The 27,989-nt window shown below is 32.7% G+C and overlaps 1 protein-coding gene across 7 annotated transcripts; it reads left to right on the forward strand.

The window, feature by feature from the left end:
- The first annotated feature begins 1,389 nt into the window (after nt 1–1,389).
- Nucleotides 1,390–27,895, forward strand: LOC106719203 (sodium/hydrogen exchanger 3). Of its 7 annotated transcripts, none has more exons than XM_045680188.1 (20): nt 1,390–1,640; nt 8,514–8,770; nt 15,102–15,372; nt 19,702–19,965; nt 20,121–20,346; nt 20,597–20,824; nt 20,961–21,178; nt 21,268–21,351; nt 21,459–21,667; nt 21,743–21,868; nt 22,017–22,174; nt 22,291–22,429; nt 22,597–22,737; nt 22,860–22,950; nt 23,540–23,632; nt 24,486–24,686; nt 25,316–25,369; nt 25,523–25,702; nt 26,615–26,957; nt 27,543–27,895. In XM_045680188.1, the coding sequence occupies exons 2-20, from the start codon at nt 8,660–8,662 to the stop codon at nt 27,733–27,735; spliced, it is 3,330 nt and encodes a 1,109-aa protein (XP_045536144.1). In that variant the 5' UTR covers nt 1,390–1,640; nt 8,514–8,659; the 3' UTR covers nt 27,736–27,895. The 7 variants fall into 7 exon arrangements, with proteins under 7 accessions (XP_045536144.1, XP_045536142.1, XP_045536147.1 ...); XM_045680186.1 differs by having other exon boundaries at nt 1,390–1,636; XM_045680191.1 differs by having other exon boundaries at nt 1,390–1,636; nt 26,654–26,957.
- The last annotated feature ends 94 nt before the right edge of the window (nt 27,896–27,989 follow it).

A 27,989-nucleotide genomic window follows, 5' to 3' on the forward strand; every position in this document is an offset into this window, starting at 1 on the left:
ACAAATCAACGTATTTTACAAAGGCCTCCGTCGGGCATTATAATCGGATTTGTGGCGGAGGGAACACGATACTGCTCAGATGCGATTTATGTTCTGACCCATTTCTACCACAATACATCTTGTTGCGGTGTGCATTCCTATTTCTAGACTAAGCTTTTATGACATAGAAATACTAAAAGTACTCGTGTCATTAATGAGATCAATTTTAATTAATCTTTAATTACATAATTAAGACGTCAATTGAGATGTTTAATCAAACTAAAGACTCAAAAACTTTAATCGCTCAAATAATGAAACTTTTATATAATATTTCATGGCCATAAAGTATACATAAATTCAATTGATTCGTTATTCAAGAACTGCGTCAGGTAGTAAATATTGGAATGTTTTCTACTCTAAATATCTAATTTGTGAAAACATGACAAGACAAAGAAAACTAAGAATATAAAAAGTACTACTGTGACGACATACAACTATAGCGACATAAAATATATATAAGGACCTTGGTACACAAAGCTACACAAACACATGTTTTTATTCTTGTCAAAATAAAATTTAATAGAATACAGGTACGCGTCATCAACATATGAAATTGAATTGCGTACTTTCTTTAGAGACTAAAATAACAGATTTGTGTAGTTTTGTGTATGAAAGCTCTTGAATATGGGTAAATTTTTTTAAGAATGGTTTACATAATGCCAGTACGGTAGGACAGTAGCGTTCAAAATCTGCGCTCAACAACTGGCAAAATGTAAACACTTACTGCCACAAGTGAGCCAAAACAAACCATGGTAGGTGAACGCTACTGTCCTGTAATGTAAACCAGACATTAACAACTTGATGCCAAGTATGGTAGCTATAGTAAATATTCTAATTACAGCGATGATGATTCTTGATTTTATTTATAAACTAATGCAAGATGTATTATATTTTATTGTAACTATGTACATTATGTGCAAGGATGTTTTTGTCATACGAAAAGTATGTCATAAGGTACTGAGAATGAAGGTTTAAATGATTTCTCAAAATTAATATACGAATATCTAAGACTTTTCTTGAAAGTATTGATTTTACAAATTACAGATAGATTGATGTAACAAAATTCATATTAAATCACGAAAAGACTGTTGTTCGAGATTTTAGATACCAAAATTAAATGGGCAATACAACTAGCATTTAAGTGTAAGCTGGCTCTATCACATCAACCTTTTTCACCATAATATTCAAGTTAGGACTAAGTTAAAATATAGAGGAATCTTTCACGTGGACGTATTCAGCCGGCATCGAAGCTCTTTGGAGCGGTCTTATGGCAAAACAAAACACGATGCGCGCAGCCGCAAAGCGGACCCTTCTGTAGGGCAGCCGCCCGCCCTACAGTCGCGGCAGAGCAAGCCGCCCGCGCGCACGGCACTCTAACTACCGCGCCCGCGATCAATACCCTATCTAACCTATAATTAATTAAATATAAACCATTAATAAAGAATATCCTAAAGTGTTTCACATTTGCCGTTTTGATTACCCCGTGAGTGACATTCGCGATGCTGCGATCATTTCGTAAACACCATAAATAAATCATAGCAAACACATGATCGGAAGTACTGGGTAACCCATGAGCTATTCCTGTCCCTCCAGAATCGTATGTAATGTTAAATGAATTTGTGTTCTTAAGACTCATTTAAGGTTACGTAAATGCTACGGCGTTGTGGACTTTGAAAATCGATACGTTAATAATTTTGATTTGGAACGCTTCGAAGAATATTTTGAATGAGACTAACCTGCTTTGATACTATTTTCATTCATTTTCATAGGTATTACTATGTTATTATACTCTACTCTTGATGACTGACTGGTGACGATATAAGAAAATAATCGATTTAATATAGTAAAAATACTATCCCAAATGTCCTTTGACTTATAGCTATGTGATGAAAGAAATACCTTATATAACCTTAACCTTACTGTGACGTAATTAGATATATACATAGTTGGCCATAGTTCTTCTGTTATTCGCTTTGATGGTCCTTTATTATTCTTTGAATCTCAAATATTTTAATCAGTTGTTTATGAAGACTTTGATAGTGATCTTTATTATCAAAGTTATTTAAAAACAACTGACACTTTTCGAAGACTTTTAAAAAAATTATATCATTAAAGTTATTTTACCTTAAAAGATAAATTCATAAAATTTTATTAACTTGATTCTGTTTTAAAAACCACCTCAAATTAATATTCAATGTAAAGATATATTTTAACCTAAGAATAACGCCGAATAACCGCCAACTTAACGAATCTTGTCACGTAAGGATCGTCTATCCAACGAACAAAATGCATTGAAATAACATTAATATTTATAAAAAGTGTTTAGAAGACTTCATGTAAACGACCATTTGTGAACAGTAATGTACATTAAACCGATAGCTTCGTAGTTTCATATGCGAACTATAAAATTGACTATTATTGAAGGTCGTAACGTTGACTTTTTCATGCGGCATTTCAAACCTTGAAGTGTTTTAAATCGTCTAAACATATTTTACTATTTCTCATACTAATTATTTTTTCAATACATGTCTAAATACATATATACCCAAGCTATTTACCTTTAAAAAAATCGAAATAAACTTGGCACGTCTGAACATAAGTTAAAAAACTATTGAAAGGTTTTACATTAGGTTGTCATAAAGAGAGGCAATTATTTGCTCTCAGTTAATTTTACTGATTTGTTCTTTTGATCAAGAATCATAATAAGAAATATAACTCTATTCCTCGAAGTTCGTCGCACATTTTCAATGTCATTGAACTAATTAATTATAATATTGTTATGGTAACAAATGAATGCGATTTATTGTTCCATAAAACAAACGACACAATCGTATTAACATAGAAAGTTTCACTAGCGTAAAACTGATACCATACAAGTTTCATACAACGATCAATACACCGCCATATTTGTCAGCCTCATTGATATTTAGATATAAATAATGGTGTCATTGTCCTATTTACATCATGCCTGTTTCTCTGAGTTTCCATTGCCGAGACATGTGTACGGAAACATATTGTTATCTCTTTTTTTAAACAAGGTTGAGAGGGACGGCAGTATGTTATCGAACATTTGTTTTGCAAGTAGAAAATCTCGACTAATTTCACCTGCAGGTAAAAGTAAATTCGTATAACAATTAATTCCTTGAAAACTATCACGCCGTTTATGCTATAAAGGCTAAATGAAAACATACAAATGTACTTATCCTTCTTGAGACTCTACTGGAATAAATGGAGATACTTATCACAATGGAGCTCAAATTATGAGCACTTGTTACAATTGTATCATTAATTAGTAAAATTTTACGCAGCATTTTAAATTTAAAGTTTATTTATTTATAAAGAAATTATTAGTTTTTTTCTTTGTTCTAGTATGTACATTTTTTAATTTCTACATTTAAATTGTACATTATAATTAACTTCAACGTCACGAAATACATGTTTAGTTTAATGAACTGAACTATAATATAGTTTTATTAGACGAGACTCCGTCGCGAGTGCAAATAAATTTTTGGCTTTAGTGTAATTTTTATGTATATAATTTTACATATACTGCAGACACTGGTAGGGTTAATACGAAGTCAGGCGTACCGAACAGAATAAATTTTACAGATAATAATAAAATCTCGGCAGCCGTTACAAATCTGAAAGTTCTACGACCTTTGCTACGTCTCGCCCGAAGATCGAAGTTCCGTAGAACCAACCTATTATGCTATCGCTAAGTATAGTCTACCTTTTCTATACGAAAGCTGCAAATGCATCCTACTAGGGTTATTGTTATTGTTCGTCTGTTGCCGTAGATTTACACTGTCAAAACACGCGTAAACAGATTGTTATATCTACTTTATCAAATAGAACGAAAACGATGGCTCGCTGTTAATTGTTAATTGCTTAAGCGATCACACGTTAGTACATTTTGTACGATAACATTTCAAACACACTCACTATTTACAATAAAATAAGAATTAAAAGTGAACTTAGTTGAGAGTCTGTGGTTAGTTTCAAATTTTTAAATGTCCGTGGGGTGACTGGCGCTTGGGTAAATATTGTCTGGCCACTCCGCTAGGTCAATGTACCAGCTCATCCACTGACATTCCAATGACCTTTATTGAGATTCAGACAAACTCCGAGATCAATGTTCTCTAATCCAATAACGATCTTTTGAATACAATAAAGAGATAACATTTACATTTTAAAATTTAAGTACATTTGCAAATGGTTTGGTATACATAAGTATTATTTGATCTCTTAAAATATTTTTATATTATTGTACGAAAATCCCTAAATATAAAACGAATATATACAACTAATCTTCACAATGTCAAATTCGCGAACAATGTTTTCGAGTTTTAACAAAGTTTCGAACTCAGAAAAACAATTTTAGTGCATGTACTAATGCAACTGCATTATAACTATAATATGTTAGTCTATTATTTTTATATCATGATAAAATTAAAATGAAAATACAATTCAACATGTTATACACATACAAATCTTTAAAAAAAATCTGAGAGAATTTAGATCTAACAATTGCGAAAGTTAAATAAAATATACGTTTATAATCGAATAATAAACCAGATTATAGACTTTTATTATTGAAATAACCTTGCCCTATATCTGTCAGTACTGATGCTTCAACAAACCTCGGTACTGCATACATCTTACGTATTTCCTTGGCACGATGGCAAGAATTATTTGTTTATTATTATGAACTACATCTATTCAAGGTTGATGATGGTGACTATGGAAATATTGACTTTGAAATGAACTCGATCTTTTTATCCAACTAACAGACGCACTCACAGACATTAAGTAGTCTCCCTTAGGGTTATAGTATGAGATATCTACACTTAGATCAACCCTTAGTGATTAATTGACAACTCTTAGTTGGGAAATATCTGTCAAAAGATATTTAAACCAAATATTTTTTAAATTCTCATACGTTTTAGTTCACTGTTCAAATATAACATTCTTGGTTAATAAGTATTTCACGTCTAACTCAAATGTGCAACAGAATATGAACATATCATCAAGTACCACGAACTTGTTTTAGCAAATTTGGATACATATAATTAAATCAGATATTTATTGATACAATCAGACCGGAAATCAAATCCTTGGCCTTCGATTAAATATATGTACGAATGGTACGAACGAAATATAAATATATTATACGTGGCTTTTCTAAATATCATCATCATCGCCCTGGCCTTATCCTACTCATATGGGTTTCACAAGGTTTTATAAACCTTATAGTTTTGGCTTAATTTTTTACGGCCGGCCGCCTGTCTTTTGCCAACCCTATTTGGGAAGCGTTGTCATATTAAGCGTTTCTAAATATAAAACATTTAATCATAATCGTCTAGTTTCTACTGATACATTTCTTTTATTAATAGACCGTACATGTTGACGGAGATTTCTAATGATTGCTTGAAATTACCATGTCAAATGAGATCATAACTACGGGGATGATGCGTTAGGACTTTTTTTTGGAAAATAAGTTATCATGATTTAAGCTTAAGTATACTTAATTATTTCATATTATTTTAATTTATTTCTACCTACCCAAAGATAAATTATAATATTTATAGTCTACGACTGAATTGGATTTTGTGAAGAATTCAATATTCGGTACGATTTAATACAATATGTTTTACGATAAATAAGTGTCCATTACCGTATTGTTGTACCGTATTACAGTTTATTTTTCACACGGAGACAAATATGACGTGTTTGTTTTTATTTAGTGTAGGGCTAGATGGAATACTTTGTATTATTTGACACCTCTTCATAAACATACAATAAAAGATTTTTTTAATGTATCCTAAAGTCGAATTGTAGTCGCTAAAGAGATTCAAAAGGAGAGAAGATTATAAGACCTTTTTAAACAATAAACAAATCGTATATTCGTATGTTATTGTTTTCGGAATACTCAATTGAAAAAAAGGACAATTAATACCATCTAAGAATACGTCATTGTTTTCTTTCCACAATAAAGTGACTTTCGTACTTAAGTATATTTTAATAACAATATTACAAAGAAAATGTTTTTAGCGCTTCTACAATTGTTTATAATAAAATGCGGTTATAGCGCAGATGTAAGATCTGACGTTACCGGCTGTAATAAACTAAAACTGGAAATAGCTTGCGCGTAGATTCGTTGCAGTATTGCTACAGTTATAATTTAAATGTACATTTGTATATACTCTTGAAAATACTCGTGACGTTTAATGTATGTATATCCATTAAGTAGTTTTGCAATCAAAACTACTGAATTTCAGATCGACAATTGAGTTTGGATGATTCCTATGCAATATAATAAACACATGTTTTAAACGGTTCCAATCTATTGCTACTAAAACTTAACTAACAATTTAATCAAATATTATGTTTTATCGCTTTAAGCGCATTTCTCATACATTTTTTAAATATGTATTGGTAACACTTTGAAAAACTTATTGTTTTTTTATCTCGTATTTTATTTTTAAGAGGCTTTTTATTTTCAGCCAGTTTTATTGGAAATGAATGTAGGAATATCACGTATGTATAAATATTTTATGCGTGGGAGAAATAAAGAGAAATGGTAGAAAATATCTATAAATTCACAAGAAGCGTGGGTTTCATTGAAACCTGTGCTTGCTGCGTCATTTTATTTTCAGTTTAAAAATTTCCATCTTTGTTTATACTTATTTATTATTTATTTTAAGATGATTTGATCTATAAAAGATCTATAAAATTTAATAATGATTTAACCGGTATTTCTAACAACATAATCGTGTCATTACAGTACAGTACAGTAGCGTACACTATTTATATTTCTAAGTACTAATATCGCGGTAATTTAACAAAGGTTATCCACTATGACACTATAAAAATACCATTAAGTATAGTCTCTAATGGTTCGTAATTATGTTCCATTATCAACTCCAGTAAATTCTATTTCCTAGTTTTGTAGCTATTTGATGACCTTAACGAAAATAAAATAAATTATTCGAACATCACAACGTTAGGTTAAGTTGAAACGATGTTCAGAATAACAAATGACTATCTTTTTCTATCTAATTTTGTTTTATTTTCTGTCGCGACATCGTATAGAGTACCAGAAACATTTTTTTTTGTCTTATTACTGTAATTAAATCTACTTCGACAAATATTGTAATAATTTTTAAGCACTCCACCTGAATATTATTGTCAAGGGTATAAACAATAATGTTTTTATTACAAACATGTTTAAGTATTTTTTAAGTTTTATTTGTTTTATGCGGCAAACAAGTTGGCTAAGAATTTTCATTTAGACTCGGGTCTGTAATATCAACCTACGGTAATATTGTGAACTCATTTTAGAAGGAATGTTTCTATATTATCTCGAGGAAGTTGCCTCGCCCATAAGGTGTTTCATACGAAATAAAAAACAATAATTTATCGGTCCGATACCTACGGTACAGGAAGCATCTCTTACTGACATGTCCCGCCCCGCAGTCACGACCTATTGGTGTCAACATTTCTCGTCCGGCACACCAAAACATTGAGGTCACACAGAGCTTTCAGCTAGCATGAAAATCTATTTATAGATATTATAATGTAATTTTTTGTTTTATTGGAATTATAAAAAGTTTTTTTTTTATATTATCCAGATCAAATTAATGCACTAATTAATACATTTTAAATTTATCTTTAGCAAGAAAATATAATAAAAATTAAGCGAATTCTACCAATAACTGTGGATGTCCATTTCAGAAATGGTGATTATTCAACCTAAGATAGTCCAGTGCTTTCAAATGTTTGCAAAGTTTTGTATTCAATTACCAGACAATACGATAAATATTCCTTTTACTAAAGGTTGAAAGTTAGAATAATAATAACTGAAATTGTAATTTATAAAGCCTTTAGATCGTAAAAATGATTAAAGGCTTGAATTTTATTGCCTGGATAAGAGAGAATGACGTAACGTCTTTCGCCGCCGGTCGGGCGCCATATCTCCATTAGGCTGAATGGAGAAAACGTTTGCCTCGTATCAAAATACATCAGTAGGAGTCCTTGTCGTTATAGCTAGATATAAATAATCTAAACACGAAATACGTGTACATAATAAACAAATGAATTGTGATGTTCCATACATTAAAAATATCTAAATCTGTTACCAATAATATTCCATGTTATAACTAAGTCAAATATGACTGACTGACTGAACATAGTGACTGATTAAAACTTATTCATACATAAAATTTATTCATACTTTTAAATTAGTAATAATTTTTCGTTTATTTAAAAATACAGGCGCAGAGATTTATCTTTTATTTGTACCATAGCACTTACTAAAAGTCTTTCATATCGAATCTAAACGAATCTAACATTTAAGTACTTACTAGTTTTATTAAAGCGTAGTTCATTCTACAATAAATCCGATAAGGCGTACTTATCAGCATCTCGAATGTTACATTAGAAACGGATTTCGATCGATTTGCTTTTTTCCGTAGAACGTCAGATTTCTCGACCAGTGAAGGTAAAGGTACAGTCAATGTAACATGTGTTAAAGGCTTAAAAAAGTGATTTAATTGTGTTAGCAAGTCGATGTGTTGTCGGTGATCGCGGACGTATGAGTTGAGGTGACGGGCGGACAGCGATGACGTCACTCAAGCACGGAGTCAACCTGAGCAGGCGCGCTTGCAGGCGCTTGCTGACGGCCCTGACCGCAGCTGCACTCCTGGTGGTTACTTCTAGCAATCCTATTGAAGTGAGTAAACATTATTAGCAAGGTCTTTTCTCTACGAAGTTGGCACAGTACGTACTACTCTTTCATACATAGTATCAGCAATAGAAGGGATCAGGCGTTATATCTGAAGTCTTTTACAAGTAATATATCATGAACATCATCACCTTTATTTCTTTATAGAAGCAAGAAAAGAAGTAAACTCATTCCTTAATGATGTAACATTGGCAAGATTGTTGGTATAATTAGCTGTATACCGTGATATGAAGTGATATGTCAAATGGAGAGTCAGAAGATTAACGGTTGCATCATTTCTCTGGTTCTTAGAAAGAGAAAGAAATAACTTAGACTGAATGTAAACTTTAAGTGAAAACCAAATAGTATTTTTTTTTGTTCTTCCTATTATTATTCCACATAAAGCTCTTATAATTGGAGCCATAATTGAAGAACTTAATGATACAAACTAATAGGTTTATGGTCCGTTGGACACATTGTAATGTCACTGATGCAGATTCCAGTTCCCTTCAGAAAAATGTATCTTTTCCTTGTCTATAAATAGCCCTTAATAAGATCATGGAATATTTACTTAGACAAATAAGCTTTTTTAGCCAATAGAATTTTGTATCATTCAGAAAATTGCGTTTTCATACTTAGATTTTTATATTTTAAATTAATGTAAAATTTGTGGACAAATAGAAATAACATAATCGTAGTTCTTGAAATCCATATCTACGAGTAGTTCTAATTTACTCTTAAGAACGTGAGCATTTATTCTTCGTCTAAAATGAAAAAAATACGAAGATATAATGTAACTAATCAAAGAAAAAAAAGAAAAGAAAAAAATTAATTTGTTATTTATTTCAAACAAAAGGAGCATCGGTTATTATTTTCAAGTTCACTATTAGCTCCGAGTGTAGCGAAAGCCGCGTCGTTCCGCAAATATTTGCATTCGCAATTAGTGAAAGTATTTTAATCTGTAGACCGTAGCTGATACCAGCTCATTGTAAAGGCTCATTTGTTACGTATTAAAAGATACATACTTTGATATCATGGGTATATATGGTTGCTATAAATATGTCTATTAGATGTTATCTTACTAATATTACGCGTATAAATGCGAAAATTTAGATAGATGGATGTTTGTTTGAATGTATCTCCTGAACGGTTCAACGGATCTTGATGAAATTTGGCACAAATATAGACCATAGTCTGGAAGAACGCATAGGCTACTTTTACGTTTTTTTTATTCCACGCAGACGGAGTTGCGTGCGATAGCTAGTTTTAATATAATTGTTTCATAGGAGAATTAGTTCATAAATACATATACATCTTATTAACTATGCTAAAATGATAAAGTTTAGACGGATGGATGTTTGTTAGATGTTTCTCGCTTAGACGATGAACATAATCTGGAAGAAAATAAAGCTACAATTTTTATTTAAATTCCGCGCGGACGGAGTCGCGTTCAAAAGCTAGTATTATCGTAGCCTCTTAGATGTATTTTGTGTCTATTTATAAACAATGTGAATGAAATGAATGAAAATTTATAGACGTAACATACGAATAAAATTTTACATAAGTTTAGAAAAAATAATATAAATATTTAATGTGGTACAAAATCTTTATTAATAGGAATAAAAAATCTAAAATAATCTAAGTAATTAAATCTAAAAATCATTTTTTTGAATAAGCTTGGGTTATTTTTATAAAGAAAATCATCTATGAAAATGTATGAAAATAAATTGGTGTTACATATGTAATGTTCAGAACAAACTAAGCTACGAAGGTCGGTACTTTTGCTACTAACAAGGTCACACTGCTACGCTAAGCTCGTAGACTGCGACGCGATGCTACGAACTACGGTGTAGACCTCATGTACTACGAATGTCATTATTTTTATGAAATTTACAAGCTATGTCCGCGACTGTGTCCGAGTTAAACATTGTAGTTTGATGGTATTAGTTATTATTTAGGCTAATTATTTACTTAAACTTATAAAACATGTGAACAAAACACATGTTTCAATCTTTTAGCCGTAAAAATGAGGTTACTTCCATACAACTTTTCATTCCCCTTTTAACCCCTTAAAACTCTTGTTTTGAATTAAAGAGTAACCTACGTCCTTTTTAAGGCTCTAAACCATCTGTGTACCAAATGTCATTGAAATCGATTCAATAGTTTTGGTGTAAAAGTGCGACAAACAGGCAGACAGAGTTACTTTCGCATCTATATATATAAAAGAAAGTCGTGTTAGTTACACTATTTATAACTCAAGATCGGTCGAACTGATTTAGCTGAAAATTGATGGGGAGGTAGCTCAGAACTAGGAGACGGACATAGGAACTATTTTTATCTTGGGTGCATTTTTTTTTTAATTCCGCGCGGACGAAGTCGCGGGTAAAAGCTAGTTTATAATTAATATAAGTAAGGACAATTTAACAGGCTAACTAGCAATAATTCGTCATATTAATATTAAGCAACTGCTGCTGGTTGATAACTTAAGACACCAGAAAAAAAAATTGCCAAATTGTTTCATAATTGGAAACGTTATCCCCGGTTGACATCGGTTATATTTATTACTATTTTTTTTTAATTTCGCGCTGACCAAGTCGCGGGCAACTGCTTGTTGTTATAAAAGAATAATTAGAGCTTCAAAACCCTAGCGTCATTGTATTTGATTACGCGAGCGTATAGTGATATAACGCTGTGGAGATCGTTAGCTAAAGGACGAAAGTTTGCGCAGTGAGTTGGGTAGACAGTATAACGATCTTGCGGCTTGAAGTTTGAAGGTCATAAAGCGCGACACTATGATCTTATCTTAAAGAGATTGGTGTCTTCGACAAGGTACAAAAGATAGCGTGGCTATAAATTATTATCTAAAGTTTAGTGTCTATACCACCAGAGGGAAGCACACTCAGCACGTACAATGGTCACTAGGGAGTTATTATTTCTTATTTAAATGAACCAACAACATAAAGTAACAGCTTAAGTAATAATTAAACGTTCCTAAATGTGGCATTTAGAACCCTATTTTCATTAGAGCTGTAGTGTAGCTGTACTTTAAAGTACATGATTTATATTTGTACGACAATAGAATAGGGGACTACTTCCACTATTATACAAACTAGCTTTTGCTCGCGACTTTGCATGCGAAGAATTAAAAAAAAACGGTGAAAAATATCTCATGTAATACTCGAATAAGATGTGTTGTACTAAAGCTGAGTTATCGAGTAAATATATAAATCAAACGTATCCCACGGAAATCGTACATATTTCCGGGATCATAGGTAGCCCAGGTGTTCTTATTGACTTTGATCTATCTCTATATCAAAATGCAACAAGATTCGCATTTATGATATAAGTAGGATGAGATGTACTATACATACATGTTAGTATGTACTAAATTGTTTAATATCGTAATTTTTATGTGAAATAACCTAAAACTAATATTTAAACATTGTGTAACGTGGTACAAAGTTGTTTATATTTAAAACACTGCGGCGTATGTAGATTGATTAAAAAAAACATAGAAAGTCAATGATAATGATATTGATATCGTATGAATAGATATATGGAAATACATACATCTATTCGAATTGAACGCTTTTTTAACGCGCTATAAAAACGCGACTGTGCGGATTTGGAACAAAAATAAAATAAAATACGCATCATTTTTGTTTAGTGATATTAAAAATGAAATAGCCTGAAATTTATAAATATCTAACATTAAAATGCTTAAGGTCACTTTAGAGTGGTGGTATCAAGATCAATAGAATGATAGACAACATCAGAGATTGTATAGAAATTCCAGCAACATTCAAAAGGTCAAGCCATCAGCAATACTGGCTAACTTACTCTCCAGCCTCGTCTCCTTTTAAGTGCCACTTACTCTGACTGTTAAAGATAGACTTTAGATTAGATGGAAACTGATGTATTCTACATTCATTCACATATGCATCCGTTTTAAACTTGTTATCAATTCATGCTACATGTCTACTTCATTTTCCAGGTCTTTTAGAATGAATTTTAGCTTTACACATTTTTTATGTATATAATAATTTTATACACAGTATATCATATATATGTTTCTGTAATATACAACGAAATATCTAACCTTCGTTGCGTGCCAAAAAGCGCAGCGTTTACATATTTTTTATATTTATATTTTCATGTTGCGAGCTTAATGCAGTAGTTTCTTAAAAAAATACTTGCAATTAGTATAAGTATGCTCGGTCGACCTGGATCCAGTGCGAATTATAAATGGAGCGAAAAAATATACATCAACAAATGTCATACGGAAATAAATGTACATTGTATGAAGTAATAAACGTAAGTAGATATATTAAATTAATTAATTATACTGTCTTATAAAATAAAAAGAGTGATAAATTAAAATTAAAGAAATTTTAACAAAGTTTAACTAATGTTTTTTTAATTCTTTATTTTAACTGTAAGTAATTTATATATACTTATTTATCTAGTATATTATATATTAAGTTGTATATAATCGTAAACTCGTTCACGATAAGTAGTACCAAAGAATATACTAGCTTAAGAATTTCACTTTGAAAATCTCGAATTTTGCAAACTGAGCGATCTTTGGAGCATATTTTAACGAAGCTCGTGAGCGATCAATCAATTGATGCTAGCACGAGTGACGTGTGACCTTTGCCTTTACAACTTTGTTGACGATGTACAATATGATGAGAGTATTAATTGGAACGTCGTCGTAATCTCATATGTTCCCATGTTTGGGCTTTAACGAAGCATAAATAAGAAGTGATTAAGCTTTAATTGAAAGTTCGGATTGACTTCACAAACATCTCTTAATATCTTTAACGTATTAAAATTGAACAGCACATTGGATAATATCGGGGATCGAACTCAAGAATTTCAAGTGTCACTGCGCTATTGATTCTTAAATGTAATAAACAATTCGCAAAAAAATAAAAGCTTTAAATATTTATCAGTGGAATTAATACAGTTTTGCTAGGTTTATAGCAGATGTAATGAAGGATGATAAATTAGATCGTGTAAATCCAATGAAATCCACTTGTGTTTTATTGTGATCTCCGTTCGATGGTTTCCATTTCTAATATCGATACAATAATTTTCAACAATATTACTAACATTGAATCTCCCCAAAAAATGTGCAAACAAGTTGGAAAGAAACAAAACAAACATAGTGATATGTGTAGTGTTATTAAAAACTTTTATTTTAGACTATGTAATAAAGGATATGAATGAAAAAAATCATATTACGAGTCTTGGAAACTCGAATAAAAGAAAGAAATAAAAAGAATATACGTTGACAAGGTCAAGCCTCTGCTCATGATATAATGCAGTAAAATAGATTCTCATAATGCGTAATTTTTACATTATTACAATCTTAGAATTAAATATATGTAAATTTGAATCAAGACTCTTTAATAAATGTAAGGTAGTGTTGTGCTTTGAATATGAAAATATTATGTAGAGTTAAACAAATACTATTTTTTAATTGCTGTATTTGTTATTTAATAACTTAAGATCACACTTAACACATAACTTTTTCTTCGTAATAGTAAAATTTATAAAATCTTTTATAGGAATAACTATCCAGTGGAGATGTAACGCCGCTTTAATTAGAGTTTTTTTTCTTACATGTGTATTTCTTGACAGTGAGCAAAAAGTGGAAAATTTGTAAAACAAAATGAGCTTCCGACGCAAAACTTGTGAAGGTTGTTCGATGTCGATCGATTTAGGTCAAACAAGTGGGTTGTTGTGGTCTGAGCTCTTTACAACTTTGATATAAAGTCTAGCTGTCGGAACTTAACAGCCAGTTACAGTATTATATTGAATATTTAAGTGTGAAATCTTTCACCTTATTCCTGATTTTGTCAATCCTGTTACTTGATACAAGAGTCATGATGTTTAAACAACAGATATAAGAAAATATTGTTTGTTTTTTCACAAAGAACGAGAGAAGTGACATGTTTTATTTGAATGTTTCGCAGTGGAAACTAACTGACGGCTGCACATATGTACTTTTACGTATACAGAGTATGATACAGTATCGTCGTTATCCATACCTATTACACTGCTCTAGTTTGTTTTGGCTTCATCAGTCGTTCGTTTTACGAGCAACGTCATAACAGACCTGCCCTTTGGCATTTATAACTTCAACATTACCGTAGTTCCCAATATTAATATTGCAAAGTAAACTATTTACATGCTACTATGCTGTTTAAGTTATATACGAGTACATAGGTATATATTTACAATATAATAGTATATAATAGTATAGTAGTAGTGGTGTATTTTTTAATATAATTTTGTTTGTTTCTATAATCTTTTCATATTCTTTTGTCCTCAGAGTTCGACGAAACAAACTCCGTCCATTACAGTCGATGGCATCTCTACCTATCCAGGTCTGGGGTTCGGTCCGATGGGGCCCGTGGTGCCGCTCCCCGGGGACCCTCCCGGCACGCAGCTGCGGCAAAAACAAGAGACAACTACACAGCTACCGACAACAGTCAAACCGAAGAAAGAAAGAAGCATTGTCATCGCTGCGGTTGAATTTCATCGTGTCGAAACTCCATTTCTAATTGGATTATGGATATTCTTTGCTAGCATTGCTAAGATTGGTGAGTTGTTTAATTTTAAGTGGTCTTTTCCACTAAGTGGATAGCCGTGTGACTCTGTTGCTGTTTTCATATAGCAATCTTGATCGTACCAGTGGAAATTAGACGAGACACTAAGTAAAAGGTTGTCACCAGTCATTGTTATTTTTGTGGACAACAATTGCTATTATATACTTATCAAAATTGCAAATTAAAAGGAGAGAATTTGTTTATTATAATTTATAGCAGTTCCTATTAAATGTTTTATTTAAAGCGTAATGAATGAAAATTTCATAACATAAATTATGCATAAAGTGTAGGTTGAAGGTTATATACAATGAGTTACGTAACTTGACACTAACAAACTGTGAGAAGAAGAAAATCTTTGCGTTTTAATTTATTATTGTACAAAGCGAAAAGAAAATAAAGAAATAATTTTATAGAAAGTTGCCTTAGTCACAACTCGTTGTAATGATAATTATAGACAAAATATTTTCTGTGATCTAAATATAAAATTTAAAAAAAGGTCTTAGATTTTGACAAATGAATATTTATGCCTTTACTCACTTTTCTGGGTTACGTTTGTATCCTTATATTTTTACTTCATCTATGAAATGAAATTTTATTTGTATAAACGGCTACTTTATAAAATTTATTCTAGCGAAATAAGATTTTCCCTTTGCCTTTTTCACTGTTTCATGTCACTTGGGACGTGTGAAAACGGTTTTCTTTTCTTATTCACGACTTTTTGTTTCTTTTAGTTCAATTTAGGCATGCTATATGTAAATAGTTTGACGAGATAGTGTACCGAAAAGGTTTTTTTTTTCGTTGAAATTCACTGCCATTAATTTATCAAAACGTACTTTCTACCGCGTACAGCCGCGTGGCTGGTCTGGAATGGTCTGTCCTCGGCGGTCTTTCCAAACTGCTACGACTTAGGGTCCTTCAAGAAGCGAGGGTATCACCATCTCTAAGGCCGGCAACGCATCTGCGATTTCTCTGATATTGCAGATGTCCATGGGCGTCGATGAACATCTTAGTGTTCCCGCTGCTCGTTTGCCCCCTTCTCTTATAAAAAAACGTGTTGTGATATCTCTCTTTTGCCTCTAAAAGAAAGAGAAAACAATATGTACTTGTATAAATGTATTGACAGTAGAATCCCACGTATATATTGAATAACTAGCGGTCGCCCGCGATTTATTCAGCGCAAAAAAGTACTATAGTACTCGTAGTAGTATATAATATTTCCGCGTGCTTTAGCTGCTTTCCCGTCACAGTCCAGTCAAATTCAGTTCAGCCGTTCCGGAGATTACTCGGAACAAACGCAGCCTTGCAGGGAGACATTTAAAAATTGGGTTTTCGTTATCTTCGCAAATATATCATGTGTATGAAATAAATATTTTTGTACAATATGATATACATAGACTGCAATTTCATTTATATGTAAAGATGTATAGTTATTTTCTCTCTATGTAGTTACTTAAGTAAAAGTACTCGCAAAAGGCTTTCAATATCTTTGGTAAATTGGATACGTTCTTTGTGTTGTGTGAATCGAGCAGGTAAAAGGGGCAGCCGGTGTGCGGCCACAATGACCTAGATTGTTACGATGTCACTAGATCATTTACGACAAATAATAGGATGCCATTTATAACGCCTCGGCTTAATCTAGGGCGAAAGCACCATTCATTTAAACTGTTAATTGGAAAAATCTGAATTAAAACAACCACAGTTAGTAAAACTTACTATTAATAAAATTGACATCTTTTTTTAGGCTACTGCATCTAGTCAGACTAAATTTATGTGTTAGTTACTTAGTATAATTAAATGAAATTTAACACCGTGTTACTGTTTATTTAAGAAAAGAACATATAAATCACAATACTATTTTATAACATGTTGATGTGTCAATTTTCTTATAGGACAACAACCGGTCTGATTAAGTTTTGATCTTTTGCGTCGTCTCACACAGAACATTTTCTTGTACTTCTGTTTGAGAAAGCTTCTACGGGACATAACACGTGTAGGTGACGCAAATGTTTCGCAAAAAGGACCATCAGTCTGCTGTTCTAGCAAACAATTAGCTAAAATAGGCTCCGTGCGAGTGCTGTATGCTATAAACTGAGCAGTGGCCGCTTGAGGTATAAACCCACTGGGAATCTCTCGTCTATGATTTATGTCGTTGTTTTGTTCACTACATGTAGTGTGGGAGGTTTCATCTATTGAACTGAGATCGGTCGATCCAACTTCCACCTCTGGTGACAAGCGGGCGACTTTCTCGTCACTTTGTAAAGACTCGTTTGTCATTTGACTGCTCTCATTATCGCCCGTTGTCGATGACTTTGAATCTCTCGAATTGTAGCACTTACTTTTGTCTTTTCGATATTTGTTACGAAACTGACAACCTACATCTCTGATATAAATAACCCCTTCGCTGTTATCTTCTTTGAAATCATTTTGTGTATTCTCATTACTTGTAACACAATCGTATTGACACGATTGATTTACCTTGGGACAAATCGCAGTCGTCGGCTTTATTAATTCGTACGGCGAAAATGATTTCGGAGACATTTTTGGTTGCACAAAGAATGTAGGTGCAGTAGGGTATGTGAAATCACATGGTTCATAAACCAAATTACTACCTGTACTTTGCTCGTTTACTGGTATGTATTTGAATTGCCCGATTTGGCTCTCACCGTTATCTGTATCGTTGACGCTAACAGTGAACTGCTCCAGGGTTGCCTTTGATATCGGTGCGCACAGAGGTAAATTCATACATCGAGGTCTGTGTGGACATTCCGGAAAATATTGACAATTGTTCTTTAAAACTGTGAGTCTCTGACAAGACGGTACCATGGTGCAAGGCGGATGATGTCTACATGCTTTTGTAACTCGCAAGACTCGAGGGCTTCTTGAACCCGAATTTCTGGCGCCTTTTGATGTAACGGGTGACTGAACAGAATGCAACATTTGACACATTGGAATCATATCACACTGTGGCTCGTGACCACAGCCCATATTATTAATTTTGTCGCTAATATTGTATGGTACATATCTGTAATTTAATGTTTTACTTAGCTCAATGCTGTTGTATCGTGTGGATTTGTTTTTAGAATCAGAGGTTTTGTCTTCATCTGCGGTGGCGACAAGAACTTGCTTATTACAATTAGGGCAAGTAATTTGACAATGCTTTTTAATGCGTCGCATTATATTTTTAGTTAAGTATTTTGAATTGAAAGAATCTTCTGTAATAGACTTCTCTGTAAGAGTACCACCAGGTGTCTCTACTGGACTTTCGGCACTGTCGTGTTTGAGAACTTTCAACTTTGCGATTTTATGTTGTTGAGCAAGCAATGAGACATCGCTTACTTGATCTTTCGCTCCTTCCATATCGTTATTGATATTTTCAATTGATCTTTTGTTACAGTAAAAACATTCTTGATGAGCATGTTTTTTAGATGCACATTTGTGATCTTTATTCTTTTTTCTTCTTTTATCTATGACAGGGCTACAACTTCCCACGTGATATTTTATGTTCTTCCATTTTTGGTCGTTCGTATTCTTGTCTTTTTTATGTTTTGTTTTATAATCGCAATTCTTCAAATTAAAATTTGAAGATATTTCCGAATCATGAGGAAATAATTTTCTAATTTCATGAGTATAAACGGGTATGGGTTTGTCATTGATAGATATGGATCCATTAGAATGGGTGCGTGCAGGGTATACTTTATAATTGGTTTTCAATTCAGCTTTGGGACTGTGTTTGCGATATTTTGTATTCAAAACTTTTTTATTTGTTAAAGTTATATCCGAGATACAGTTTAATGACTTTCTTTTTGCAATCGTATCTAAGTCATAAAATATAGTACTCGTTGAATCTATTAAATTTCTGTCTGCTTTGTTTTTATGAACTTTCTTTTCATAATTGTCACTTGTCTTTAATGGTAAATTGCCTATTTGATACAAATAATTTTCAATTGATTTTAGTTTATTTGAATATTTTTCTAGAGACTTATAGCTGTCGTAAATACTGGTATAGGATTTTGTACGGTTTGAATTCTTCTTATCCATACCGCGCCAAATTCGAGTCGTTCGACGAACATCAATTTACAACTGACCACTCACCGAGATTTAATTTACAAATGGATATAGCAATAAAGAACGACTCTTCAAATGATCTTGTAATGTATAGTAATTAAATTATATCTTACATTTTTTGTTAATTTTACAATTTTTATTATTTTTATTTAACATTATACGTCATTTTGGCAGTCCCAATCATTTTGTCAGGAATTTGTCAAAATGTTTTTTTTTCAGAGGTTTTATCTTTGGCCATAAATGTGATATTTCTTGCAGGATTCCACATGGCTCCGAAGTTGTCGAAGATGTTCCCTGAGTCCTGCCTGCTGATTTTTGTGGGGGTTCTGATTGGAGCTCTACTTCTGAGCACACATAGTGTTCATGTGCAACCACTGACACCGGATACCTTTTTCCTGTATATGCTGCCACCTATCATACTGGACGCTGGTTATTTCATGCCGAACAGGCTTTTCTTCGACCATTTAGGAACGATATTACTATTCGCTGTAGTTGGAACTGTCTTCAATACATTAACTATAGGTATGTTTAATTAATTGAATTAATGATTATAAAAATAGATATTTACAATTTTGAAAGGTTATACTATTCAATGATGGTGTTGAATGTTGATACTTAGAAATTTACTAGTTCAAGAGTTTTATAGCTTTTACTTCATCGAGTATTGACTTTCATAGGTGCATCACTATGGGCGTGTGGACAAACTGGAATGTTCGGATGCACCACGCCTCTGCTAGACATGCTGTTATTCGGCGCACTTATTTCTGCAGTAGATCCTGTCGCCGTACTGGCTGTCTTTGAAGAGATTCACGTAGATGAAGTACTGTATATCGTTGTGTTTGGTGAATCACTACTGAATGATGCTGTTACTGTGGTCTTGTATCACATGTTTGAAGCATATACGTAAGTATTATAGAAAATTAATTCAACCCTGTGAAAATTATAAGAGCAAAAAATGTTAACAAATAATTTAAAGGAATTACATTTAGCGCGTTAGTAAAAACAGAAAGTAGCAAATTAAATACGTACTTCATATTTTATTTTAGGGATAAAATTAACAATGCTACAGATGTACTTGTTACTTTAAAATGAAAAATGATTTAGGGTAGAGATTTTAAAAACTGTTTTAGAAATTTAAATGAAATCATTTTAGAGAAATGGGTGCATCGCAGCTGATGTACACGGATTTCCTGGCGGGTTTTGCGTCGTTCCTTGTGGTTGCATTTGGTGGAACATGCATTGGTGTCGTGTGGGGCTTTGCCACCGGCCTAGTGACGCGCTTCACACACGAAGTGAGGGTCATCGAGCCCATCTTTATTTTCGTGATGGCATACCTCGCATACCTCAACGCGGAGATGTTCCATATGAGCGGAATTTTAGCGTGAGTAAAAGATTCAGCTTGAATACATAAAACTGCATAATTCCTTGATTTAATACTTGTATTTACAATATTCATATGTGTATGTGAATTAACGTGTGAGACTGATTTTTTGTTGAACTTTTAAAACGTTTTTCAGAATAACATTTTGCGGCATAACAATGAAGAATTATGTAGAAGCGAATATATCTCATAAATCTCACACCACTATAAAGTACACAATGAAGATGCTTTCGTCATCGTCCGAGACCATCATATTTATGTTCCTTGGCGTGGCCACTGTCAATAACAACCACGACTGGAACACGTGGTTCGTACTCTTGACCATCGTATTTTGCTCAGTATTTCGTATCATAGGTAAGCGTTTTATTAAAATCTCGTATCTAAACTCGATTCATTTTTTTATTAGTTTTAAAAAACATTTCAAAATTTTGTTATATTTTCAGGCGTCTACATATTTAGTGCTGTTGCAAATAAATTTAGATTGCACAAGTTGAATACTGTTGAGAAATTTGTTATGTCTTACGGAGGTATGTATTTCTTTTTATCATCTTACCATAATTTTTTAAGCTTGAGAGACTTTCATATACTTGCTTAGTGCTTAGTTGATGAATATATATTATTTGTGTCATTACAGGACTTCGAGGGGCAGTTGCATTTGCGTTAGTGCTATTAATAGATCCAGAAGTAGTACAACTACAGCCGATGTTTGTGACAACAACCATCGCTGTGATTTACTTCACCGTGTTCATACAAGGCATCACTATAAAGCCATTGGTGAAGATACTGAACGTGAAAACGGCAGAGAAGAGGAAGCCAACAATGAACGAAAGGATACATGAGCGAGTAAGTTTAAAATCGATTATACGACCTGCGAAGAAAGTTAAACAATATTTTGTATTTTCTTTTTTATAATTTCAGTTTATGGATCATTTGATGGCGGGTATTGAAGACATTTTAGGCAAACATGGAAACCATCATATGAGGGATAAGTTTAAGAGATTTGATAACCGATTCATCCGACCGTTCTTGTTGAGGAATTATCAGGTTGGCATTAATTTTGATTCAGAGTTAGTTTTGTAAAAATTTTTATTAATGTATATAAACAACATTTAATAATGCTCATATTCGAGAAGAATTATCTAAGAACCAATGTAACTATGTTGAAGATAAAATTGTTAAAAAATATTTCTAGGGAGCGGAGCCAAAAATATTGGAAACCTACTCAAAATTAGCAATGAGAGACGCGATAGAATACATGCAGAGAAATGCTTCCACGATCGGAAACATATCTGGCGCTGAATCGATGTCAGCTATATTCAAAAATTATACAAATGCTAATTTCAATGGAAGGTAAACAAATACATATTCAGTATATTATTATAACCTTAGCAGTACAAATAAAATAAAGGTGATGAAAGTCAACTACAACCGCTGTTATCTATGCTCATTTATTTAATCTGTTTCAGTCCCAGCTTTAGCCAATTAGACTCATCTACATGGAATATAGATATGCAAGAATTGGAATACAATCCGTCCAAGAAAGATTTAACAGATGCTAGGATTCATCACTTACTTGCCGAGGAACTCTGCAAACCGTACAGAAGAGTAAGTAAAGAGTACCGATTTATTTTGATTGTATATTTGTTAATTGTACAATTTTTGGAGTAGATAAAATTATTTAAACATTAATCAAATGCTCCACAAATTATCTTTTTCCAAATCAATAGAAAAAATGTAAATTTCAATAATTTTTTTGTTTTTGTAATTTATAGCATCGTCGCTTGAGCTACAGCAGACATGCAGTGAATGATCGAGATCTTGGCACACAAGTTAACTATAAGACACACATGAATATAAGAAGACTGGTTGGTGATAGGAAACACCACCACAAGCGCAGCAAACGTGGAAAACAGGTAAGTTAACTATGAGAATCCGGCTCAAGGGACCATATTTTAACATTATTTAACACAAATAATAGTTTTTTTATGAGTAATATTTTTCTTAAAGAGTTAAAAGTGTTGTATGGTTTTTTCAGGATGGCAAAAACCATGTCACTTTCCCAGAATTCCAGCAAAATGGTTCAGCCAAACAGTTCACGCACGGTAAAAAAAAGTATTATAGATTAGGTACTTAATTTATTTCTATTTTAATATCACGAGTGTCACGCATGCACGTGTGGGTTCAAGTATTATTTTATTTTATTTTAATACTGTTTTGTTTTATGATATAAATTTTATTTTTAGCGGAACTCCACAGCTTCGTTTACGTAAAATTAATAGAAAGCCTTCACTTTGTATTTTGTTTATTTCGTTTTTTTTTAATTTTTATTATTAGATATAAACAATACATTCAATTATTATTTTGCGACATTTTTAATTTTTTGCATGTTCATACACAAAAGATTATAAAGTGTGGTATTTAATAGAGCATAATTTTTGATGGATAACCAATATTTAAATTTCATATGGATTTAGACATATTCAAGTGGTAAAGGGTTACTGATAAAGGGTAATGTTTGTGAAACAATTAGTTGGTGTTTGTTACAAATATTTAAAGAATTATTTACAAGCAACGTAAATAACTTATGAGTACAGCCTCCATTTTATTCTACGTAATATTTAACGAATATTATGTTACTCGAAATATCACAGAAAGTTAAAGAGGAACTAAATAAACTTGCATATAACTCTATACGTGATAATATCTTGGTTGTAGATTACATAGACGAAGTGCTACAGGAAGATGAAGATCGTGAGCCTCATAGAGAAGACACCGACGGCGGTATTACTTTTACTGCCAAATCCCCACGTAGGTATTCTGCATGATCCAGTCATGTCCTACCTTGTGTTTGTACTTCAATACAATATTATATACTAAATATTGGATAGGATGTATTTAAGGCTAGAAAGAGGATGGAATAATTTATCCTTAAATTTTGGATTAGCAAAATTGCAATTTATTCGAGAACAGAAATATTATTTTATAAGAATTTGAAATAGTATTCGTAAGGTCACAGTTTAAAATTTGGGTTTATGTCTGTGGTTATTGAGCAATGGAAATATAGACTAACTCAGTCTATGTACCCTGATTATAAAAACATAAATGTATTGAAATACAAACACTACTCTGTGTTGTGATCAAAAGTTTGTTATTCATTATATTTTATAACTTATAAAAAACATTGATATATATGACTAATATAATGGAAGCTTACAAGTTATTTGGTACGTATCAAAGTCATTTCATTTGCTGGGCCAGTTTTAATTTCAGTTACTGACATGGCTACTTCATTGTGAATGTCAAAAGCATTTGTTCTAGCATGTGTTCCTATTTGTTTATTTGGGTAAAACATTTTTTACTTTGAGTACTTAATTGAAGTTTATAATCGTGAATACATTTTTCATTTTTGTTGCTTCCCTATATCTTAAAAATGTTGGTCTACGGTCCTAAATAATTAAAAATACGTTGCTATCTTTTAATTTAGCCTCAAGCTAATTTAATCTATCACTACTACTTTTATTTTATCTGTCTTCATAATTTTCCTATCTACCATCTTGCTCTTCATTTCTGCTTGTTTAATATGTTTGATGGTCGTTTTCTTTCCTTCCTGCAAACTTGATGCGGCATCGCAAAAATAAACGATAATGGCGATGTCAAATAGCTGGATATAAAGAAGTCAGCCCGACGTCCTCGCACAAGGAGAACAGTAGTTCGCTCTTAAATCAGTTGGCTAACCTGCCCGGGTTCAATCCATTGAAAGCGAGGATCGTAAAGCAATACGCTAAAACGCCAGAGGAGATACTGCCGACTGCCGTTGAAAAATCATTACCGTGGCGAAGGGACAGGTCCACGTACAATTTTGGTATGTGTTTAATAAACTGAACGTCTAACTACCATTCGCTTCAGATGGCCAAAGTTTTAGTTTTAGCTTTTTGCTCTTAACGTTGTATTTATGGCGCTTTTTAAGCATACGGTTTTGGTCATCGAATAAATAACGATCAGTGAAAATTGCACGTTACGGAATTAACATCGTCGTTGGTGGTAAGCATAACTTTTAAGCTTGTTAGTGTGTAATATAAGTAGACTAGTTAAAACTAAGCCAAGACAACCATTTTTTAATAAAAACCAAATTTACTATCGCGATATCAAAATATCTTAGTAATGTTCATAAAAATGTTAATTAATGGTTATCTTAGTGTAATGTAAATTAAACTGTTGTAGAAATGCATGTAAAATTTCAACAAAAACCTTATAATACGAGTAACTGAGACATGTTAAGCAATTGATGCTGTAATAATGATTGCAATTATTTATGCATCTTTCCAAAGTACATTATGCTAAATAATCAAATCATAATATTTATGTATAATATTTATTATTTCTTAGTCAAATTAGGTTACATAAACTAATACTTTACAAAATTGCAAAGAATTGTACTTTGTTTTACTTCAAGCTAATATTTGTTTCAATAAATGTGTACTTTGATTTTAGTACCAAACGAGGACATACTCGAAGAGGATGAGAGAAGAATGTCGGACGATAACGGTAATACTTATTTTAATTCCTTAATTTTTAATATAGAGCTTCGGCTCTTCCTATTACTTATACTTCTTCCCTTTGTCCTTGTTCACTATATTAACAGTTTCCAAATAGACATATAAATAATTGTATATAATTTATCTTCATTGATTACTCCAGATGCTTACATGACAGTGGCGGAGCAGGCTCGTGTGGCCACTCCGACGGCGACGGAGACCATGTTGCCATGGAAACGGGAGGAGACTGAAGGATCGGGCGCACTCAAGCAATCCGAGTTCCCCTCGTGGGCATCGAATAAAGAATACTTAGCTTATAGCTCCCCATCAGCTACTTTCTTAGGTAAACTTGCCTGTCTGAAGTAACTCTGTGATGTGTGCTTTTTTAATAGATGTGGTGAATTGTGACAGATCTCATCAATTTCATACATACATTAGCATGGTGTTATTTAATATCATTTTCATTTTTGTCATCAAATCATGAACACGGGTAAAAAAAGCAACTAAAGATAAGTATTTCTAAAAACATTGATGTTACTAATACTTAACCTGGTTACGAAGTAATCCAATAGAAATGAAATAATTGACGTAACTGAGTAAATGAGTTCCGAAGATAACTACAAAAAGAAATAATATCATATGGTTAACTTGTTTTTGGACACGAATTTCGATTGTAAGTCATTCATATTTACGCTTATTTTTTAAATAATCCATTTTCATCACTTCTCTGTGTCTTGAACCTCATATAATTTTCATGATCTATTTATTTTCATTATCTATGTTTTTCACCTCATTGTATTTTATTAAATTAATTATTAAATATTCGTCTATATCATTTTTATTAAAATAATTAGTTCTTTATTCTCAGTTTTTCACACTCATAAGCTATGCGATACTTGCTTATCCGAACAAATTTGGCAAAATACAAGGAATTCGGTTGCAAACTATTTAAAGCACCAATGTATGTAAATTGTGAATAATACGAAATGTTAAGAATCACATACTTTACATATAGTATAAAGGTAATATAGTAACGAAAGAAAACAGAAATTGCGACCGATTTTTTTGAATTTCTATGAACGCATTTTATTATTATTGTTAAAGTACCTATATTTTTACCATTTTTTTTATTTATAATTTTCAATTGCACATTTTCTTTACAGCTGCTACTTATAGTTATTTTTCTTTTACATTAATTATATATGACTCACCCGTTTTTTTTTCTTTTTCCCCTTACCCTATTATACTCTAAAAGGTGGCATAGAGAAGCCAAAACATCCGAAATCTATCATAGGTCTATTCCGAAGAGAGAGCTCAAGTTCCACACAAGGAGCCCCAGAGTTGCTGTCAGGCTCTGAGACTGAAGGGAATAAGACGGATGGCAGTAAAGGCGAATCTTCCGTGAAGGGAGAAGTAACTTCTAGAACTGGGCCGAATTTACTGTCGAAAAGAAGCACAAGCTTGGGAGGTCCGTCTGTATTACTAATGGAGGATGTAGCCCATTCTGATCCACTTGGCGCCTCTAGTAGACCAGCGAGCATCATGCAGGGACCGCATAGGGGGCAGTGTAGGAGGGGATCAATGCTAGAATTAACTGGGTAAGTGATATTAACTTTTGAAATGTTATTAAAGTATAGTTTTATGTTCGAATACTTGGTGTAACCATAGATGACTTAAGATTATTAACCCAGTAGGTATATAATAAGTGTATCCCAGATTATTAAGCAAACGGTGCAAAAATAGCCACTGAAGATGTTTTGATCGATACCTAATTACTTATGTTCAAGACAATTTTTTCGGAGGGCTTATTTTAGTTCTCTTACCCTTTCCAACCTTTTCATATCAGGAAAAGACGGAAAGAGTAAGTGAATTTGGCGGAGAAGGGGACGCATAGGAAGGGAAATATCCTCTTTCTGAGCGTCTCCTCTTCTGTTGACTAAAGGTAGACAACTCATCTGCAAAACGGAAGTCTATAAGCTGCTGTCACTTTACTATTATGGCGAATTTCAATGGCCATTTGCTCATTTATCACCTCATAAAAATTATTACCATTAAACTGTGTGTCATTATGAGATTGTATGATAAATGAGTACAAGTACGTGCATGAAATGGACACGAAAAGATTCTAAATCAAACAATAATAATTTAAGAATAACTACATCGCAAGTGTATACACATTCCAGGTCACTGTCACGGGATGCGATTACCGAGGAGAAATGCAGTAAATCATTGCCCGAGAGCGAGAGGATGGGTGTCAGGAGGCTGACACTGGGGCAGCAAAGTCTGCCACGAGAACCATTCATCAGGCAGATGCCGATGACACCAAATCTACTCACCAGCTCATCGTCAGACGACTCATCTGACGAAAATACCTGAGTGCCCCGCCGTGGTGACCACGATAGGTTGCCACTGCTCAGATATAGGACATTGAAGTGAGACCGCACATAATATTGTCTAATTCGTGCTGTGAAACTGTGGTCTATGAATAGTTTGTTTTTAAATTGTAGTTACGCAAAATTAGTTGATCTGTAATGGAAGTTACGTGATAAGAGTACTAAAATCTTAGATTTAATTACATTGCAGGTTTAAATCTGTTATCTGCATATTCTGATGTTCCCAAATTGATAAAA

This window comes from Papilio machaon, chromosome 12 (genome assembly GCF_912999745.1).
Source record: "Papilio machaon chromosome 12, ilPapMach1.1, whole genome shotgun sequence".
Taxonomy (NCBI): Eukaryota; Metazoa; Arthropoda; class Insecta; order Lepidoptera; family Papilionidae; genus Papilio; species Papilio machaon.

Excerpts from the sequence above, each read along its gene's own strand:
- LOC106719203 (XM_045680188.1), top strand. The coding sequence starts at position 8,660 with ATGACGTCACTCAAGCACGGAGTCAACCTGAGCAGGCGCGCTTGCAGG. Across the intron at positions 23,633-24,485 it reads TTTTACTGCCAAATCCCCAC|CTGGATATAAAGAAGTCAGC; the intron begins GTAGGTATTCTG and ends GATGTCAAATAG. Across the intron at positions 26,958-27,542 it reads TCAATGCTAGAATTAACTGG|GTCACTGTCACGGGATGCGA; the intron begins GTAAGTGATATT and ends TACACATTCCAG.